This window comes from Amyelois transitella, chromosome 13, assembly GCF_032362555.1.
Source record: "Amyelois transitella isolate CPQ chromosome 13, ilAmyTran1.1, whole genome shotgun sequence".
Taxonomy (NCBI): domain Eukaryota; kingdom Metazoa; phylum Arthropoda; class Insecta; order Lepidoptera; family Pyralidae; genus Amyelois; species Amyelois transitella.
In genome coordinates, this window is record NC_083516.1 from 5,981,000 (window position 1) to 5,994,761 (window position 13,762).

Consider the following 13,762-nt stretch of genomic DNA (forward strand, 5'->3'; position numbering starts at 1 on the left):
TTAAACAATTCTTATTTTCATTAAAATAGCATACCTGGGAGCACGCCAAATGAAACATGATGGCACGTCAATTTTTCACATGAATGTTCCACGCAATCACACTTACGATTGAGTATTGTACTCTAATGTCAACACAAGACATTTGTTTTAAGTTCGACATAAGTCATCAACCATTAACATCACAATAATAAATCAACTTGTAACATTAATTGACCAGTAGAATAATCACAATATACTAGGAATAAAAACAATTCTCTTACATGTAATTAAAATTAATAATTAAGTAATTCGAGGTACATATTGAGGTACAATTGTATTAAAAATTAAAAACTTATCTACAGAATCTATCTGAAGATAAATTCTTAAGTAGATTCTATAATTACTTAGCATACTTATTACTGCTAAGACAATACTGGAGGTGGGCAAATAAAATAAAAAATAAAAAAATAACGTGTTATCTAGCGAATTCTAAAATAAGCTTAAACAGGGTTAACAACAATAACAATACTGCAGGTGAGAAAATAAATTTGAAAATGGAAATTATCATAAGCAGACACCACAGTTGAGATTACCAAGTCAAAGAGATAGGTCTACCTTTCTGGTTCTTCTAAAATCATAGTATCTGTTTATGCCAAAGTTCACAAAAAAAATTGATATTATAGTAATAATAATATTTAGCCAATCTAAGCAAATCAGTCTTCAGAACAATAGCTATTCGTCGAGCTCGTATCATTAGCAACTCTCATTTTTTTGGGGATAGGTTCGGCAGAGTTGAAACTGTCGCTCATCGCCCTTTTGGCCGCGGCCGTCAACCTTATCACAGTGACATTTTCTGCTGAATTTTCTTTCTCGTCAGAAACCGACGAAATCAACTCGTAACTTTTAGTGTCAGATCTATGTGAAATTAATTTTTCCACACTAATAGTAATTTCGTTATCCTGTAAAAGTAAATAACAATTGTTACTCGTAAATGTACAAGTTTATGTGTATGTTTAACAAATTGCGTGCACACGGCATTGAGAATATAACCTCTTACGTTATTTACCTGACTTATAGACTCTTGAAACATGTTCATAGGCAGATTTCCTTCCTAATGACGATGCAACCGGGATAAACTCCAGAAAGATGATTTGAAATAAAAAATAAGACTAATCTTACCTCCATCCACGGATGGTTGAGTATCTGATCTAATGTCAAGCGTCTCTCAGCCTGAACAGTAAGCATGCCGCGCATGAGCAGTTTGGCCTGCAAACTGACGCCTTTCCAGTGCGCTTGAGAGAAACGGTACCTTCCATTCATTATTTGATCTTTCAGTGACATGTCTTTATATTCTGATGAGAACGGCAAATAGCCAACAAGACTGAAAGAAAACCAAATATAATAGGTATATAAAATTTATAAAAGAAAATTTTATTAAATAAAAAAGATGGTATATTATTACAATTTAAAGCAAAAATATTTTAGAATGAAAATAACATATTGATTGATTGCTTTCAAACATTCCAATTTATTGCAGGTGGTATATTAATAAAAACTGATTAATCAAATATTAAACTGACGAGACAGACACGTTAAAATAATGCATACTATCTTACATGATATACTGGTAAATAAATTCCTCATAGAAACCATACTAACCAAACAAAGAATATGACACCCAAGCTCCAGACATCAACCTGTGACCCATAGCATCTCTGTCCGTTCGCCCGCAGTACTTCAGGTGCCAGATAAAGTGGCGTTCCACACATTGTCTTCATGAAACTGTCTTCACCTACAAACTTGCTCAGTCCAAAATCAGTAATCTTGACTAGTGTCTTCTCGTCCTTACTCTCCAATAGAACATTCTCAGGCTGGGAAAAGAAATGGTTTTTTGTTTTATTCTTTATGAGTTCTGTATGGGTTTACTTTGTACCACAATAATAATTGAATTTAAAATTATATCTTTTTTTTTTTAAATTGTTAAATTAAAACTAATAACAAGGTCCTAAATGTTTGATAGTTGTCGGATTTTTTCACATGCGGCATCTGTAAGTTAAACTACATATAATCAATCTATATTCCTTGCTGGGTAGACAAAGACGACTGTCTTGAAAAGACTGGAAGGCCATGTCTTTAAATTTTATAAAATATTAAGTTTTGTATATTTTTCACAAATATAGGAAACTTCATATAGGCAAAACCTAGGCAGAAGTTACTGTTTATTTAATTAAACAAAACCTCTTGATTCTTCAATTTCATGGTCTCTTAAACCTTGAGTGAACTTTATTTTTGTAGGTTGTATTTGCGCTTTCGTGTTTCCTGCAATCATTTAATAATAAAATATTTCAAGACCTTAAATTATAAAATAATTACCTTAAGGTCTCTGTGAGTGATGCCTTGAGAATGAAGGTACTTGACTGCCAGTATCATTTGCCTGAAGTAGAACCGAGTAAGCTGCTCCGTGAGCCGACCCTGTTTGGTTATTCTGTCGAACAACTCTCCACCCTGCATGAGTTCCAGCACAATGTACACAGCATCGCGAGCGTCGAACACTTCTTCTGTCGATATTATACAGGGCTAGAAAGAAGGGAAAATTACATATACTGTAAAAAATAAACACATAATAATGGCTAACAAGGTACATGGTTTCATAGTTCAGGCTTCTAAGGCTCTAATGGTTCATAGAAGTATATATGGAGAATAGGCTGCAGTGTAGTTTGTTTCACTTGATAACTTGAAATCAAAAACAATGTGAAGGTACTACATATTAAATTTTATAGTAATGTAAATGTAATACTTACATGCCTCAAAGCTTTCATAATGTTGATTTCATTCATTATTTTCTCTGGGTCTGTCAAATGGTTGATTTGTCCATTTGTAAGCCTGCTCTTTTTAATCATTTTCATGGCATGTTTTGAACATTTTTTCTGAAATTGATAAAGAATTATATAAAGAAGTCTTGAAATTCTATGGTACAAGTCTGAATCAGTTCCTGAAATATATTCTGATAATTAACTTTTTGATCTAAGAACACAAAGTTCCAACTCATAATTCTCATACTTAGTAATTAAAATGAATTTCTTAAGTTAATGCATTTTTGCTCATTTTTACAAAAAAATACTCACTTTATCATAAACTAATTTAACAATTCCACAAGCACCTTGACCCAGTGTCCTTGATATGTAGTATTTCTGTGAGATTTCTTTGGGTACCTGGTCTTGTTCATTTTTAAGTAAATCTTTGAAAACAAAAACTAAAAAAAATAATAAATAGTTCATAAAATTTATATTAGACTTCTACTAGTTTGTAATTTTTCTTGCTATTAAAAAACTGTTAACTTTGCGAGTTAAAAACAAAACAAAAAAAAGCAAGTAATATAATAAGGTAACTTTAGACATCATAAAAAATATAAGAAGCATTTAGGTAGGTACCTAATGAGACTATCAAAGACAAATATTACACAAGAAATTTTAATATGAAACTTACTCTTCATTAGAGCATGTGTAACAGAAATTACATCATTGTCATCCAGCACTCTACTATTTCCTTTTCCAATTTTTTCTCCATTAACAAAAGTACCATTGTAGGATAGGTCTGTTATGATAGCTGGATTAAGGGGCTCTCTGTGAATTAAAAGTTGAATTTTAATTCGCAGAGTTTTTGATCCTGGTTATAGATGATTCATAAATATTTCAATATATTAAAATAACAGTTTATATTTTGATTAAAAATGCTTCAATGTGGTATTTGGCATTCTGGAATAGGACCTGAATGTTATTATCTACTGCTTGATTGTAGAAGGCAGGCTTTTCCTTGGGGAAGACTTTGACAAATGTGAAGATGAAGAATGAAGATGATGAACACATTGTTTCTTTTTCTTCCTATATAAAATTTCTCGGGGACAATCCAAATATAAAGCATGGAATACTTTCTCTCATACATAATTAGTCATCATAATATAATCTTTTATATTTTGGTAATTAAAAGGCTTAAGTATAAGAACTTACGATAGATCCCTTGTGATAATAAAATGTTGTTTGCTAACATTTTTAATTATGTTTTCACTTACAAGCTCTCTTCTCATTACATATGTGCATTTCAGTGATCTCCCCAGTGTAAATTCTGCTTGTATAAGATCTGTAAAGTTTTTAAATGGTTTAAGGATTTATTCTGAAGGTAGATTTCTAACTAGCTAGGTGGGTACCATGTTAGCACTTTAGAAAGAAAAAGACTGACAAGGAACGGCATAGTCGGCGTCGGCAATAACAAATAAATCTTTCAACCCAGTACAATATTAATAAACACAGTACCTTCGTACTTACCATAATATTCAGCGTTGTGTTTTTTCCAACAATATTGTCCTTTGACCGACGTTTTAGTAGGATAAAGTCTTCCCCAAATATTAGGTATGAAAGATGGTGTATTGTGTTGGCTCCAATCTATTTGCGAGTTTTGGGTTTGAGTTTGTGTATTTTCACAATCTGTGAGTATATCATCACCCATAGTGACTTTCTCTATGAAGATATTTTGTTAAACAAATGGACTTTATTTTAACAACACTTTAAAACATCTCAAGTTCTCACTTTTTAAGCGGCATCGCAATCAGCTATCACATGAAAACAGCAAGGTAATTTCAAGTTTCAAGAAAAAGAACCAACGGAATCGACTTCACAAAGTTATTGACAATACTGACAACCGATGTCAACTGTCAATCAACTAACAATAACAAGAGTCAGTCAGGTTAGCCAACCAACGCAAGAAAATTAAAAAATGTTGCCGGGAATCGAATTTGTGTCCTCCTATGTGAAAATTCTCCTCCGATGGTTGGTTTGTTGCGCAGAAAGGTTCAGGTTAGAATCCCACCTCGGCCATGTACCAATGACTATTTTCGAAAGTTATATACATAAGTTTGAATACTAACGGATACTCTTACGGAGAGAGAAACATCGTGAGGAAAACTGCACACTCAGGTAACTGGATGCGTAACCATGATCAATCCAATACATCTTAGGTTTACTAAAAAAAGGCTGGCAAAGGTTGCGGAGGTCAGATAGGAGTGGCTTCGTGTAAAAATTGGACTCGTCCAATCCAGAATGATGAGAATGCAACCGGGACTAAAAGCCAAGAGGAAGAAGGCTGTTAGCCACCAGTGATGATTTCGCGCGCACCGAAATTATAGTCACCTAGTGACCATCTTTTATGGGAAAATGATTTTGGCCAAAAATATGGGAAAAATTATATGGGACTTTCAGACAACCCAGCTAAATTAATGTTTTACGCCCATATACATAGGTACATCATATTTAAATTTCAACGAAATCGTTAGAGCAATTTTCGAGAATGGAAACACCGGACAATAACGAGAACAATAGGATGCGAAACGAAACATAAATAGTATTTTTTTACGTCCACATTTACGTAAATTGATGAACTTATCGAACTCACGCCTAAAATAATAAGTAAACACTAACCAAATGATTTGTGCGCTCTGAGTAGTTGTATAAGTGATGTGTTCCTACTCTTTCCTCTCCGCCATTGATCGCTACGGAGCAATCGGTTGCTTGTGCGTCTTTGTTAAGTTTTTTATGATGCTACTGTTTTGAAACTGTAAAAATAGCTTTATTTATTTTGACCCATATTAAACGACATAAAAACTGCCACTTTCAACATAGATCAATCAGAGAGTTCAGTGTTATTTGCCGTATCTTAAAGAAGCGTAAAATTAGTTCGTCTGTTTCGTCGTCGATTGGTTGAACCGTTTAGAATCTTACGAATGGATATCCGGAAGTTTTATAAATTTACTATGAGAGGTGGCACATTGACAAATATTGCTCGTTTAATATATAGATAGTGTGTAAAGAGTATAGGATAAAGGGCACTATACTATATATTTAAGGTACTTTTGTTTTGGCAAAGAAAACGTGTTCTGAGCAAGGTTTACTGGCCTATCTTGTTTCAAATTATGGTTCTACAGTCTTAACCCAGGCCAATCAATAAAGGTTTTTGTCTCATGGCATGGCCGTTATCAAACTCTGGGAACTTACGACTCCAGAGGCAAGTACTATACCACTGCGCCACAGAGGTCGTCTGGTTTAATAAATTACGTACTGGTATATCACACGTAATTTTTTAAATATGTAATAAAGTCTGCACTTCGGTTACCAATCAGCCACGCACGTGATCTAGCTAGGATCATGTTCATTAAAAGTTAGGAATGTTTGAAGTTGAAAATCCACGTAGTTACCAATATTTTATGTAAAAAATTACGTATTGCTTGCTAGGTATTATTTATGCTTCATATACCTTGCTTCATATAAAAGGGTAGGAAAAGGTTTCGACAAACAACCACTGGTAGACTACGTAAAGGTTTTTACTCACCAAAATTTAATACAATAGCTAAGTACCTATAAATACCAAAAGTTAAGATACGTGAGAACTGCGCTTACATACATAGTTAGCTCTTTAGTATCAACTTCTAGATATGGTGTCTACCTATGTATGAGGGAGGAATTCAAATACTCTAAGTACTTACATACATACATACATACATATGGTCACGTCTATATCCCTTGCAGGGTAGACAGAGCCAACAGTCTTGAAAAGACTGAATGGCCACGTTCAGCTATTTGGCTTAATGATAGAATTGAGATTCAACTAGTGACAGGTTGCTAGCCCATCGCCTAAAAAAGAATCCCAACTTTGTCAGCCTATCCCTTAGTCGCCTTTTACGACATCCATGGGAAAGAGATGGAGTGATCCTATTCTTTTTTGTATTGGTGCCGGGAACCACACGGCACTAAGTACTTATCCTTCATTCATTCATGAAATCACATCTATATCTCTTGCGGGGTAGACAGAGCCAGCTGTCACTTATCCTTTCTTAAACATAATAAAAAAAAAAACAAATAGTCTCTCGATCCGTGAAAGAAGAAAATTTGGTTTCCCGCCGAAGAATAAGAATACAAAACCAAGCCTTAAACAATGTAATTTTAGTTCTCATACGTACCTAGTAACACTTAGGGGTAACGTTTTAGGGAAATTTTGGGAAATATTTTTAAATACCCGATTGTAAGAAAAGCAAATCAATACTATACTTTGCAAGAAAATTTGACAGGCAGGATATAAAGGCATTTTAAAAACAAACTTTTTTAATAATATCGATGATGACGTTAAGTTTAGAAAATTACCCATAAATTTTGTACCTTACATTACTTAGTAGGTAACTCATACAAAAACGCAAGTCACTTTTTCTGAAAGTGCCTTTACGAGTACATACGTAGCTACATACTTTTATAACATAGGTATCCATATTATTAAAATAAGTATACAATGTTTGTATGTCCAGTCTATTAAATAAAACTTGTAATTGTTTTGTAATTTGATTTTTCTAAAGGTTGACTGGTAGATAATGCTATTATTATTCAACTGTTGTAGCTTTAAGGCACAGTTATGTTTTAAATACATAAATAAGAACCTATAGCTTTAAGCCGTAGCCTTGCCCTCTTTAACTGGATTTTCCTAATTATGCCGTGTCCGTTGGAATTTCTAGAAAAAATAGCCGATGTTAGCCCTGAAGGTTGTCTTTGTCTTTGCCAAATATCCTTTAAATCTATCTATAAGTAAACCACTACTTACAATAAGGTATTTAGGTATCAATCTGTTAATGCAAAAAATATGTCCTAACATAACTAACCTCTTTAGCTATCTGATTACACGTGTAGAGAAAAATGTTTGGTTTATTATCATCAACTAGCCTTGTTAGCTTCATTACGTTGTTGCTTATATCATTACGTCCCATCGAGAAAATCACCCAGTTATTTATCATTGATTCAAATCGAATCGGATACAAGCATATTGAAGGACTTTCCAAACCAATAGCATAAAATATATATATATATATATATATATATACGGGACAAATTACACTGATTGAGTTAGCCTCGAAGTAAGTTCGAAACTTGTGTTACGAGATACTAACTCAACGATACTATATTTTATAATAAATACTTATATAGATAAACATCCAAGACCCAGGACAATCAGAAAAAGTTCTTTTCTCATCATGCCTTGACCGGGATTCGAACCCGGGACCTCCGGTGTCACAGACAAGCGTACTACCGCTGAGCCACAGAGGCCGTCAGATAAATATGGAAAATATAAAACCAGCATTTTATGTTTATATATCATCACATTCTATTATTAATATTAGGTATAAATGCGAAAATTTGTGAGTATGTCAGTATGGATTTTTGTTACTCTTTCACGCAAAAACTACTGAACCGATTACGATGAAATTTGGTATGTAGTTAGCTGATGACCCAGTATAACATACATATATACTTTTTATCCCGGAGTTCCCGCGGGATTGATAGGGTTTTCATGCAGACGAAGTCACGGGCGGCCTCTAGTACAAAATAAATAACACGATGTCTGTCAAGACATTATATAACTAATTTACACTTAACTAAATTCATTTAAAATCGCTATATTGGCTTAGCCGCGAAAGCGTAACAAAAGAGACTTTCGCATTTAAAATAATAGTACCTAGGGAAGAGTGTTAGACAGTATTGGTTTCAAATATTCAGTTAGTTACTACCTATCTATAAAAATAATAAGTTGACTTTTAATAAACTTTAAACAGTGTTTATCGAAATATATATGTAACTGAATGATGATTACGAATTATTCCTCTGTACTGGAAATATTTTGTACCTACCTTGTTACCATTGATGTTTCTAAACATTTAAAGGAAAATATCTGCCATACTTACGTATAAAAAGGTATATATATATATACATAAGATTCCAGAATATATTTAGACATGTTAATTGAACGGATTGAACGGAATAAAATGCTGTTAGCAAGAGTTAAATAAAACAAACTTAGTGTGATCACACCATAATCTAGGTAACAGTTTGAACGGTATCAATAACGATAACCACTATGGATTTTATGCTACCTTAGCCGATGGAAAATAAAAATAATTAAGGTGACACGTATTACAAAACTGGAATATTAAAAGATACAATCCAATACGATCAACACTAAAATGCGTTTTAAAAACACTCGGAAAATTTACTCTTCTTTTGAAAGTTGGTTAAAAATAGCATAATATTCATTTTCCATCTTTGATGTCATATTACCTGCTTTTAAAATAATGGAAATTTCTGCGTTTTGTTTCGAATATGTTCATTATGAAACAATACCGTTTCACACAAGACTTCTTCTGTTGTTCGTTTAGTAATTTTAATTATCTTTAAAGGTTACTTACCTCAGCAAATTACGGAGATTTTGGTTCTGCTGTAGGTACTGCTTTTGATGTCGTGAATTTAAATTTGCATTTCTAATTTCGATATAGGATGAAGATATTCTTTACAGCTTTCAGACATACTTACCTTTTGATATAAGCAGGCATATTTATTATAACTTGTAGGCGAGATCATACCTAAAAATAAATAAGTAAATATGTTTTGAATCTTTTCATATTAAGTATAGTTTAACCAAGTCTTTGGAGTGTCAAGACAATGTCAAGACAGTCTTCTATGTACGCGTGTTTTCAACTTCACGATTATGGACACTGCATGGGTAATTGATTTGCGGCGAACGGAGTCCTTCGTCCTGATAAATTGGATTAATCTCTCAAAGGGTCGAACAGCCCTGTTGGCAAATATTATGGAATAACTACCTAAAATAAAGCTACTAACATACTACGAGTATAAAACTATTAATGGAAGAAATTTCTCAAGAGAGAAATAATTGAAAAACCTTTTCCATCAATAAATTAATTAATTTATGAGAACATAAATCAGCTATAAAATAGAGACTGAAAAAAAACCATGAACAAAATTTGAATTTTTCAAAAAGTTACATACTTAAATAGTTTAAATTCATACTTACTTACGTGTGTTCAACGAAAAGTTCATACCCTATTGGGCAATGTTTTGTTATGAGTAAAGATTATCCCTTTTGATTTGAACTTTCTTAATTATCCAAGCCAAACAACTGCAGGAAAGGAATTTTGCATTGTACAATATAAAAATCTAATTTGAATTCCTGAACGAAGCTAATACCTTTCACCCTCGGGTATTAAAGACAATTCGTTGTTTCATTCGGAAACGCTGGGCGTCATTTGAATTTTGCGGCTTACGGGAGTTACGGGTTCAAAGCGGATATTTGTATTGCTAATGTTATCCTGGTGGGATATTTTCGAATCGTGTCACTCGTTCAACAAACGTGAAAAAAGGGGTAAGTACTGTTCAATATTATACGATTAGTTATCTCAAAGGTAGATAAATCTGACTTACTAATAATAACAACTTATTACTAACAATTAATATACTTTAGGTTTGGTTAATATGAACAGGGTCAAGTTGCGCTGCTGTTGCTGATGTTGCTGAATCAAACTAAACACACATCCATATAAACTAGAGTTAATTGGATCTGTTCCCAACCGTAGGTACACCATTAAAAACATAACATATTCATTCAGTATCTAATGAGAATCACTCGTCTCGCCGGTTTTCAATAGGAAGACAAATTCGGGAATAGTACCCCTGTTGCCTCACGTATTATCTGATCGCGGGAACTCCGATCATCTGCCGGGAAATGTATGCATGGAAAATTATAGGCCACTTTTGACGTAGTTCAAGAGAGATTTTAGGTTGATTGCTGTATAATTTGATAAAATTAATGTTCACTTATATTAGATACTAGCTGTGCCTGCGACTTCGTCCACGTGGAATAGTCATTTTGGGCATCATTGAAGCCCTCAAGGATGCTCCTTCCCCGATTTTTTTCACATTTTCCATTATTTCTTCGCTCCTAATAGTTGCAGCTAGACGTTATATAGCCTAAAGCCTTCCTCGATAAATGGTCTATTCGACACAAAAATAATCTTTCAAACTGAACCCTGTAGTTCTTGAGATTAGCACATTCAAACAAACAAACAAACTCTTCAGTTTTATAATATCAGTATAGATAAATCTAAGTGCCTATTTAAACTAAAAAAATATTCTAATAGAATTATACCCAGAAATATGTACCTACAACTTACAAAAGAAATGAAAATAAAGTGTTTCAACTTTGCAATACTATCTTGCCGTCTTCGGGTCTTCCCATACTCCCGTAGGGGAGTCGGAGTAGTTTGGTCAGGGCTTTTGGCCCTCTTCAATGGCATCATCGCTGCCTACGACTGTAGGCAGGTCGATGGGGCGGCCGTAACGGCCTGGGTCTTCACGTCTTCAAACACTGGAAGTTCCCATCGGCGGCGGCATTGTCACTGGTCGACGACGTCTGCCGCAAGGCAGCGAGGGGAGGGTTTCACCCGACGGCCCGGAGGGCAGGCGTGGAGCGGCGCGATGCAGGTGGCTGTGTGATGACGCGTCCGCCCTCTTGAATATCTAGTTCTCCCACTTCAGGTCCCTGAGGATCGTCGAGTTCCTCACGTAGCGCGGGGCTCCGACGACTGCTCTGAGACTTTGGTTCTCTTGGGCGCTGAGTCTTCTCCTGTTGTTCTTAGAGCAGAATGCGTACCACGCCGGGGCCGCGTACGTGAGGCGGGATCTGACGTACGTTTGGTAGATCCCGATTTTCGTCTTCAGAAGGAGGCTGGAGGAGAGAACTGCGTGAGGTCTCCCCCTGGCTGCCTTGGTCATGAAGCTTGCGCTCGCCTCCTGCCCCTTTTATACCCTGCCGCCGCTAGCCGCGTCGAGCGCGGCAACCGTTACGCAAACATAATCCTTATAGCATGATTCAGTATTTACGCACGATGGCTTGTTAGGGTATTTTATTTCATGTATAAGTTTGGTGTTTCTATACCAATTTCGATGATTCTTTTTTTATTGAATAGGTACTTATATTAATTTTTAAGAATTACGAATGAGTGTAAGTGTTATTGGTATTATAAACATTAGAGTAAAGAAATATAATCAGAAATCTCCGAACTCCTAAGCTATTAGGAATTACACGTGTTATTGTGAGTCAACCATAAAAGATAGACTTATGCTGTCTTGGGATATTTTTTTAATAATTTTATGTAGAATATTTCCGTTATACATGGTTTCGCTGTATCTTTAACCATTAAGGCTGCACACGCGACGGAAGCTTAAAAAATCAAGTAACTTCTCCCGTTTTCCCAACATTTCCTTTCACTGCTCTGCTCCTAGTGATTGTAGCGTAATGAAAAGTATACTATAACCTGCTCAGGAGTATGAAGAATAACTGTACCAAGTTTCGTAAAAATCTGTCAAGTAGTTTTTGTTTCTATAAAGAACATACAGACAGACAGACAGACAGACAGACAGACAGACAAAAAATTTACTGATTGCATTTTTGGCATCAGTATCGATCACTAATCACCCCCTGATAGTTATTTTGAAAATATATTCCATGTACAGAATTGACCTCTCTACAGATTTATTATAATATATTCCATGTACAGAATTGACCTCTCTACAGATTTATTATAAGTATAGATTTGATATTGTAGTAGTTAGAACTGAAATTTACAAAATGATATGCAATAAATAAATTGAATAAGACCTAGGATAATAATCTTTATTCATATTGAATTTTATCAAAATCAGTAAGTACATCGGTTTGGTTTACTATAGATATGGTGGTATAATGGAATCTCGAGGTTTTAATGAATACGAATATAGTACAAACTAAATAGTGCTCTTCTAATGTAAACCTGTTTACTGCGTTTGCCTTGGTTCACATTAAGACCACCACACCGGAAACCCCAATAAGCTTTCACAACGGACAATCAGGCTTTAAAATGTCCTAGCTGTTTCCAAACTAGAAATAACTAAGTTGTACCGGGGCACAAGGGTAAATGAACAACTAAAGTAGTATGTTACCCGCGGGATACAAAACCACTTCCGAGTCATTAAGCAAACGCCATATTAGACCACGGAGGCCATTTATGGGTTGAAAATTTATGAGATAAGTAAATTAAGTTGGTGCTCAATCAGATTTATACACGTGTTCTTTCCTTCTGCTATGTTTAGATTATGCATCTGGACAAAATGAATTGGAACTAGTGCATAATTAGTCTGTCTGGCACGCCAAAGAAAACTACTATCGAATAAGAAGTTATAGTTATAAGACACGAAGGCCACGTGCATCTGGATGCATAGTGATGGAATTGGGCGTATTTTACTTAGAGTTATAAATTGAGGAGGTAAGTAGTAACTAACTTACCATCTTACTATCACTAATTCATCCATCTACACGTGGCTTTTGCGTCTTGTGACTATTGACTCCGTCTACCCCGTGAGGAAAAAGACGTGATAAGGTTGAATGCACGCCGAACCAATACAAACTTTCACAGCGTCGCAGTCTGCGTTATAATATAGTGGAACTCGTTATACAAATGTGCAACGACAAGTTTCGTATTATTAGAAATATTGCACGTGTAAGTAGTCATCTCTAATATTGTCGACATGTCGTTATAATATTCCACTTCAGAAACCTACCTGCCCTTGAAATGAAACTTATGGAAATGTTATATTGCTGTCGACGAGTGTGCAATCAAACCGTGCTTCACAGTTAAAAGTGTGTTATATTTATAAATATCAAAACCAGTGTTAGTTAGAAATTGAAGATATAATAAATAACTGCAAAGATAGTATTTATTATATTAAAAAAATATTCGACTTTTTGTTCCTTCTATGCCGTAAGGACCTAACATTTTAGAAAATTATGTTAAACATATAGTGTACATGCCTAAGTGTTATTATGTGTAGTCATTGCTTGAATATTTTGTGCTGAATTCTCTCCC

At 34.6% G+C, this 13,762-nt stretch overlaps 1 protein-coding gene across 1 annotated transcript; it reads right to left on the minus strand.

The window, feature by feature from the left end:
• Positions 1-10: 10 nt before the first annotated feature.
• LOC106132096 (ovarian-specific serine/threonine-protein kinase Lok) lies at positions 11-4,654 on the minus strand. Its single transcript, XM_013331415.2, has 9 exons — positions 4,302-4,654; positions 3,987-4,116; positions 3,466-3,602; positions 3,105-3,232; positions 2,781-2,906; positions 2,353-2,556; positions 1,639-1,850; positions 1,159-1,360; positions 11-938 (listed from the first exon to the last, which is right to left on the minus strand). Exons 1-9 carry the CDS (start codon positions 4,480-4,482, stop codon positions 693-695), a joined length of 1,566 nt encoding a protein of 521 aa, XP_013186869.1. The 5' UTR covers positions 4,483-4,654; the 3' UTR covers positions 11-692.
• Positions 4,655-13,762: the final 9,108 nt, after the last annotated feature.

What these genes read in the sequence shown, in the direction of transcription:
- LOC106132096 (XM_013331415.2), bottom strand. Translation starts at nt 4,482, where the DNA reads ATGGGTGATGATATACTCACAGATTGTGAAAATACACAAACTCAAACC. An exon ending in TTATGAAAGCTTTGAGGCAT is followed by an intron (nt 2,557 to 2,780) that starts GTAAGTATTACA and finishes CCTTCTTTCTAG; the next exon opens with CCCTGTATAATATCGACAGA. An exon ending in TCAACCATCCGTGGATGGAG is followed by an intron (nt 939 to 1,158) that starts GTAAGATTAGTC and finishes TTACTTTTACAG; the next exon opens with GATAACGAAATTACTATTAG.